Genomic DNA, 8,810 nt, shown 5'->3' on the forward strand with positions numbered 1-8,810 from the left:
TGATTGGTCATGAAGGGTCTTTTTTGTAGACAGGAGAATCAGTGAAGAAGAATAGAGCATAAACATATAATTGTCTTATAAAACAACTGCATTAGTTATTAAAATGTTTTCAGATATAAAGCAGCTATTTTTACAGCTTCCATTTCCTATAAATTCCAGTTCTTGCAACATAGGCCCCTATTTAACAAAGGTCTTGCGGACCTGATCCGACAGTGCGGATCAGGTCCGCAAGACCTCGCTGAATGCGGAGAGCAATACGCTCTCCATATTCAGCATTACAACGTCAACGCCAATGGGCCCCCAGCAGGGAAGTGTCAATCAACCCGATCATACTCGATTGGGTTGAATTGTGGCTCTGAGCAGACGGACAGGGTTATGGCGCAGCGGTCTTTGGGACCACTGCTTCATAACTTCTGTTTCTGGCGAGTCTGAAGACTCGCCAGAAACACGGGCCGTCAAGCTCCTTTCAGAGCTTGATAGATAGGCCCCATAGGCTCATATTCATTATATAATTAAAGCGAAAGTCAACTACAGCGTTTTTGAAATGCTAGGGTTGACTTTTGAAACAAATAAATGGCACTTTCATTCATGAAGTATAAGATACTTCATGCAGAAAGTGCCTTTATTCGTCTCAACCGTTCGCCGTTCTTAGCTGCTACGGCAGCCCACGTAAAAAAAAATATTTTTGCTAAGAGGTGACATTTTCACCTCTTAGCCAATAGCTGTGCGGTAAATTCGGTTTGGCGCCCATGGGAGCCGGATTTACCGCGTGACTATTGGCTAAGGTGTGAAAACGTCACCTCTTAGCAAAATATTTTTTTAGCCGTGGGCTGCTGTAGCAGCTGAGAATGGCAAACGGTTGAAACGAATAAAGGCACTTTCTGCATGAAGTATCTTATATTTCATGAATGAAAGTGCCTTTTATTTGTTTCAACAGTCAACCCTAGCGTTTCAAAAACGCTATGGTTGACTTTCACTTGAAAGGGAGTCTGACACATTAAAACTACCTGACTTTGAGCAAACTATGTTATTTTATGTAAAATTCACGGGTAACTAAAGTAAAACAACTTTAGTCTTTATTGGTGTTACACTTTGTTGCATTCATTTGCATAAAGTTGACCTTGACTTTCTTAGAAAGAACAAGAAGTTAGACCCATTATGTCGCTTTCCACTGCCCATATTTAAATTCTTCTACATTAAAAGGTCAGTCATGATCACTGTTTTGAGGAAATGTTGTGTTTTGAGTCTAACTCTTTCATCTGATTCGGCCTGATCCCTTATATGGCATTCTGATGTAAGGCTCTGAGAACATTTGAGCAAATAAAAATAAAGTAAACATGAAGAATACTCACCTAGTACATTCATTTATAAAACAGCATAAACATATTGTAAATACATACGATTACTACCTTTTTAATGGATACACTCTCATAAATCGCACTGTAAAGAATAAACATTGATTGCACTGCTAAAAATAGTTTAGGGGATTTTTGCCCAGATACTTTTCCTCATCTCTTACTAACTTTAGGCCAGATTACAAGTGGAGCGGTATTTAATGCTCCCGCTTGAAGTAAGGTTTATGTGTGCATCCGGCTGTGCACGTATTACAAGTTGAAAGTAAAAAGTAACCTGATGTGCGCAGAATGCTGTACTTCAAATAGCGCAATCACGTTAACGTATTCCCCCATAGAAGTCAATGGGAAAAAAAAGTGGAAAAATAACCCTAACATTGGAATGGGAAATATTAACAGTAAATACACAGTTTAACACTTTATTAAATCTGACTATTGCGTACATATGATTTGACATGTTTTCATCTGCTTGGACTGCAAAGGGCTCCAATGCACTTATATATATGTGTGTGTACATATGTATTTATGTGTTATATGTGTATATATGTCTGTAAATACATATAAACACATAAATACATAAATACATCTGTAAACACATATACATATATTTATACATATATATATATATATCCTATATAATAAAAGGCCAAGTGTGTTTGTCCGGAGCTGTCATGTGCAGTAGACAGCACGAGGACAAACACACCTGGCCTTTGAGTCCCTAGATGATCTGCGCTCTGCAGCAGAAGTGGGCGTGGTCGGACACGAGCGGGGGCGTGGCCGACACGAAGGGGCGTGGTCAGACGTGAATGTCGTGAAGGGGGCATGGCCGGGCATGAATTGGGCGTGGTCAGGCAGGGTCACGCAATAGAGGGGAGAGAGATAGAGAGGGGAGAGAGATAAAGAGGGGGAGAGAGAGAGGGGGAGAGAGAGGTGAGAGAGAGAGGGGGAGAGAGAGAGAGGGGGGAGAGAGAGGGGGAGAGAGAGGGGGGGAGAGAGAGAGCAAAAGAGAGGGGGGAGAGAGAGCGCAAAAGAGAGGGGGGAGAGAGAGCGCAAAAGAGAGGGGGGGAGAGAGCGCAAAAGAGGGGGGGAGAGTGCAAAAGAGAGGGGGGAAGAGAGAGTACAAAAGAGGGGGAGAGAGAGCGTAAAAGAGAGGGGGAGAGAGCACAAAAGAGAGGGGTGGGGAGAGAGTGCAAAAGAGAGGGGTGGAGAGAGAGCGCAAAAGAGAGGGGGAGAGAGAGCGCAAAAAGAGAGGGGGGTAGAGAGAGCGCAAAAGAGAGGGGGGGAGAGAGCGCAAAAGAGAGGGGCTAGAGAGAGCGCAAAAGAGAGGGGAGAGAGAGAGAGCATAAAAGAGAGGGGGAGAGAGAGAGCGCAAAAGAGAGGGGGGAGAGAGCGCGCAAAAGAGAGGGGAGGGAGAGAGCGCAAAAGAGATGGGGGAGAGAGAGAGCGCAAAAGAGATGGGGAGAGAGAGAGCAAAAGAGAGGGGAGGGAGAGAGCACAAAAGAGAGGGGGAGAGAGAGCACATAAGAGAGGGGGAGAGAGAGAGCGCAAAAGAGAGGGGGAGAGAGAGCGCAAAAGAGGGGGAGAGAGAGAGCGCAAAAGAGAGGGGGGAGAGAGCGCAAAATAGAGGGGGGAGAGAGAGAGAGAGGACAAAAGAGAGGGGGAGAGAGAGAGCGCAAAAGAGAGGGGGGAGAAAGAAAGCTCAAAAGAAAGGGGGAGAGAGAGAGCAAAAGAGAGGGGGAAGAGAGAGCAAAAGAGAGGGGGAGGGAGAGAGCGCAAGGGGTGGGACTGCTGTACTGCAAAAAATTGCCCGTGTGAACGGGCTTTAGGACTAGTATATATATATATATTTATATATATATATATATATATATATATATATATATATATATATATATATATATATATATTTAGACATGTATGTGTATGTATCTCTATGTTAAAGCCCTTTGCTTGCCTTTTTTTTCTTTAACACCTGAGACCTCATATGTTTGAGCCCTTATAACTTTTTTGTGCAATATTTTTTTTTAAATAATTTTTATTAGATGGTGTTATTATGAGTGCAACTGTACCTTTAAATGTATTTTTGATGTGTTTTGTGGCACTTATTTTGTTTTACAAAACAATTGACCAGAGCTCTGAGCACGGTTTAATCATTCCAGCGTAAATGATTGCGAGTAACTCTTAGCTTGCCATTCATAATCTGGTCCTGTCTGAGTGCAAAATGTATTTCATACGATTTGTAATTATGTTATACGTCTATGCTATAGCTGAATAGATGTTACACAAATACATACGCCATCCATATTGGTAGAAAACTTTAAATGTGACACCAATGCCTATCTTTGAGCTTTCATACTTAACTGATACTGATAATTCCAGAATTACTTTTTATATTTCAAAATGCTTAAAAGGGACATTAAACTCAGACGTGTCCTGTCATCCATAAGAGCCAAAACTAAACATTTTAAACTAGTTTTGAATGTAAAAAGTCAAAATATGCTTAAAGGACCAGTAAACACAATAGATTTGCATAATTAACAAGTGCAAGATAACAAGACAATGCAATAGCACTTAGTCTGAACTTCAAATGAGTAGTAGATTTTTTTTCTGACAATTTTAAAAGTTATGTCTTTTTCCACTCCCCCTGTACCATGTGACAGTCATCAGCCAATCACAAATGCATACACGTACCATGTGACAGCCATCAGCCATTCACAAATGCATACACACTTATTCTTGCACATGCTCAGTAGGAGCTGGTGACTCAAAAAGTTTAAATATAAAAAGACTGTGAACATTTTGCTAATAGAAGTAAATTGGAAAGTTGTTTAAAATGGCATGCTCTATCTGAATAATGAAAGTTTAATTTTGATTGAGTGTCCTTTTAAGTTGATAGAAAAACTTACAGAAAATGCATGTTTGTGCACAAATTGCTGTAAAAACCATCTCCAACAGATCTAGTGTTGAACATTCACAATCTACATTGGCGGCGCTTTACAAATAAATGATAATAATAATATATAGTTTTATTCTGGATCGGAAAATCCATTTGTGAGATACATCAAAGAAAAATTACCTTTAACTAAGGATTTGGCAATTTCTTAACATTTAAACATTACAGAAGATGTTCCCTTAATATTCTTTCTACTATTTGAGAGTTTTTCAGCTATCAAATTAAATATTAAAATATATCAATCTGACATTATTTATAATAAAAAATAAATAAATGAAAAAAGTACTTTTTCAAAATGTTTTTATAGCATTGATTGATTTCTACACTCCGTAAATATTGAGTGGATTGAGGTGCTGAAAGTATTAGGAATCCAACTTTATTGTATTTATTAATCTACTTGATCATGAAATTAAATGAGATTTTTCTTACTTCATCTCCATAGGAAAGACCAGAACAAAAGACAAATACCGAGTTGTGTACACAGACCATCAGCGCCTTGAACTGGAGAAAGAATTTCACTACAGTCGCTACATTACTATACGCAGGAAGGCAGAGTTAGCGGCAACCCTTTCACTCACAGAGAGACAGGTAAGAGATTGTATCCTCATTCAGAGGTCTATGATGTTTAGGTTTTTTCTAGCTGGAAAAATTAAGTTAGAACTTGTAGCTAATATACCAGGCTTGCTATGCACTAAACACTTAATATATTTTTAATAAAAATTTCCAACTTTACAATTTTAACTAACCACAAAAGTCAAAATTAAAGTTTTATGATTCAGATAAAGGACAGACATGTCTGCTGCACATCGATAAAGGTTAGAGGAGGGATATGTCCGCCACACATTGATAAATGCCGACAGCATACGCTGTCAGCATTTATCATCGCACAAGCATTCCTTGTGAAATGCTTGTGCAATACCATCACCTGGACATTCACGACCAATTGGCTGATAGCAGGGGGTGTCAATCAACCCGAGCGTATCCGATCGGGCTGATTGCTGTCCGCCACCTCAGAGGTAGCGGACAAGTTAAGAAGCAGCGGTCTTAAGACCGCTGCTTTTTAACTCCTGTTTCCGGCGAGCCTGAAGGCTCGTGCGGAAACAGATGCATTTAAATGCATACGGTGATATTAAAATGGCTCCAAAGGATGCAAATAAAATAAAAAACACCTTTCCAATATACTCGCACATTCATTTTATATGTACACTTTCTGAGGCTCTAGCTATTACTGAGCAAAGTGAGCATTATATACATATATGCATTTGGTGATAAATAGATGTTAGATAGATAGAAATAAATATCAGATAAGTACAGGATATGATCCAAAAATAATTTAGCAACAGTGATTCTGTTTAAATTCTCACATGGCCATGTAAAAGTAGCTAGAATTTGGCTAAATTTCTCTAAAAAAAATATTTATCCTAAAACAGGCCTAATCTATAGATTCTGGTTTGTACTTTAATAACACATTTAATACTAAAAAAAAGTTTACATTTTAAATTGTCCTTTGAGAAGGTCTCTTGTTATGTTTATATTTTTCTGCATCTCAACAAAAACAAAACATGTCTTGTAATAATATGCAGTGTATCTGAACTTCCACTCATCAAAGCTGTGTAATCTGTTGGTACGTTATACATAAATTATGATGATAACTTACATATTATTATTACTATTATTTATTATTATTATAAACCATGCCTCAATATATTCTCTGCAAACTTTGAATCCTAATAGTTTATAGTGTGTAAAGTATTTTGGTTATTGTTTATATCTAAATACAAACATAATGTTCTGAACAATACAATACGTGTGTTATAAAAATCGGAACAATACGTGTGTTATGACTGTATATTTATTCATTTTTGTAACATTGATTCTACTTTCCTGCAGGTAAAAATTTGGTTTCAAAATCGAAGAGCAAAAGAGAGGAAGGTGAACAAGAAGAAGATGCAACAGCAGAGCCAGCAGGCTACAACCACAACTCCTACTCCTCCGTCAGTAGGCACCACAGCTGGCATGGGGGGCATTTGCAGTAGCAGCAACAGCAACATGGTATCTCAATCGGTACTGACTATCAAGGAAGAGTATCTTCCGTAAAGTGCATCAAAGACTTCAATGACATTCTGTCCAAAGAGAATCACAAAAAGCTTGTAACTACTGAAGGAGCTTGCAATGCTGCAGCAACATTGCCAGTAATTCTGTTCCCACTCAGCAGCAACAATAAAGGCTTAAAAAGCAGCCCATCTGGGAATGATATCACTGCACAGTTTCCTCAGTGCATACAGAGAATGTAAATGGGACAATTGTACTTTGTAGCCGCCAATAAGGCTCTATCTTATCTCCATATGTGTTTATGCATATTTAAAGGAGAGATACATTTACATGTTAAACAGGATTTTTTTTGTTATAACCAGCATTTTTATATGATTTGCTTGTTTCTCATCCTAAAAAAAAACTTTAAATCATGTGACCTTATAGTTGCAGAACACAAAGGACTACGTTTTCTTTTGTTAATTTTATATTTCCATAAAGTTCATTTCAACAATGTAATACTGGGACCAAGAGATAGCTGTGTTAAGTCACTGAAAATGCAAAAGGAAAAAAAGTGACATATCCCTTCTTGTCACTTTCTTTCAATAGACTATGATGTTTAATATGAGAGAATGATGTTGTATGAGAACGAAACCTAGAAATATTGGTGAGACTTTAGTACAGAACTAAACATTTTGGAATAATCCAGGTACCTTAACCTTCCATCTTAACATAACTGCCAATAAAGATTTGAAAGGGATGTTGTACTCAAAGGAAAATGGTTATGAAAGAATTTGTTTTTTACATTAAAAAGTTATAAGTAATTGTTTTTTAAACTGAAATTAAAACTAACAGGTAATGGATGTTGTTTACAACTAATGAGGCCACTTCCAACCTTTCTGTTGGTAAAAGGGGACACACCTCCATTATCATGACAGAAAACGAATATGTATTTATCACAGGAAAGGCCATTTTTCTTGTATGAAATACATTTTGATGGAACAAAAAAATGTTTGAGTGCAATTTCCCATAAGATAAAATTATTTTCCCAAAATCGAAATATTTACCTAAGAGGCAGTTGAAAAGTTTATCAAAACGTGTTTAACTTATTCACCTTGATCAATCAAGAAATCCTGTGGGTCTTAACCCTGCTTTTAAAAGTAATCATTTTTGTGATTGTTTTCACTACTACCTTTTGGCCCTTGTGTGGTCATAGAATAAATATATTTATTTTTTTGGTGTAAAAACTACAGTCTTTATTCTGTGTGAAATCTCCTGATTATGTAATATCTTACCCTGGTAATGCAACAACTACCTGGTGTATTACCTATCTACTCAGTGTGACAAATAGCGTTGGTATTAGTAGATATAAAGTGCAATTCATCTGGGAAAGTGATTCAATCTATGTATTGCGCCTGAGCCATAAAACATTGTTTTTCTCATTAAATATAGTTTATCTATTATTTCTGTTGGTGTTTTTTTACCCAAGTTAACGTTTTATAAAACTAACAAATTTAAAGCTTTCATCTTTTGATGCTCTGGACTGGCTATCTCATTATTACATATACTTATGAAACTTAAAAGGATAATTAATGGGATTTCCCATATATGGCTAGATTACAAGTGATGCGCTAACCGCAATATACATATCTTGCTAACTTAAGTGTTGTAACAAATTGAAAGTAAACGTGACCTCTCGAGTGCAAACTACATTTTTGTTCATTGGGTTAGCATAAGCTAAAAAAATTACACAACATAAAAACATTAAAATTAATAGTCACACACATATATAGTGAAAAGGGGGTATATATTTTGTAAAAAGATTTTGTACAAAATATAAATAAGGTGCGCCAAAAAATGGGGGTAAGTGACAATAGATTGTATCTATTTTGCAAGATAATTAGGGTTGGATTAAAAAAAAAATGTATATTCCACCAAGTGTGGTGGTATTAGAGAAGTAAAAGATAATATTGTATCAATTACTATATATAGCAGAAAAAATATTATATACACACAGTGATGTCTACAAACAACTAAAACAAGTGACAGTGATTGTTTCTATAAAGTGAAAAAAAGTTCCAACATAAATTACTGATGAAAACCCAAAAGTCAGTTTTTAGTAGATAAAAAGTGCATTGATCTGATGAAACGGCCAGGAGCTAACGGCCGAGAAACGCGTTATCTGCTCCATTAAACACATTTTCTAACCACCCAGTTTGGACTGTGTTCGATTTTATACACAAAGAGACTTGAAAAAATAGTCTTTTAACAGCTCATACTGCTTAAGAGGATTTGATCCTGGTTGGGTTAAAGAGGTACCTTCTTGAGTACGGCTCTCAATACCACCTGGGCTATACCGGAGGCCATCCCGACCGCGAGACATCCACGGATTTACATCACACCGCATTGGTCAGCGTACTGACTGCTGGAAATGTCAGCCTGCCTGTCTGCACTTTTTTAACGAAAAGTGCCAC

General features: G+C 37.3%; 1 protein-coding gene across 1 annotated transcript in view; it reads left to right on the forward strand.

Annotated features, from left to right (window-relative positions):
• Nucleotides 1-6,402, forward strand: part of CDX1 (caudal type homeobox 1) — a 28,758-nt gene extending 22,356 nt beyond the window's left edge. The window contains exons 2-3 of the mRNA XM_053716190.1: nucleotides 4,748-4,893; nucleotides 6,196-6,402. Of these exons, the coding sequence (XP_053572165.1) occupies nucleotides 4,748-4,893; nucleotides 6,196-6,402 (353 nt within the window). The remainder of the gene's footprint in view (nucleotides 1-4,747; nucleotides 4,894-6,195) is intronic.
• The last annotated feature ends 2,408 nt before the right edge of the window (nucleotides 6,403-8,810 follow it).

The sequence above is a fragment of the Bombina bombina genome, chromosome 6 (assembly GCF_027579735.1).
Source record: "Bombina bombina isolate aBomBom1 chromosome 6, aBomBom1.pri, whole genome shotgun sequence".
Lineage (NCBI taxonomy): Eukaryota > Metazoa > Chordata > Amphibia > Anura > Bombinatoridae > Bombina > Bombina bombina.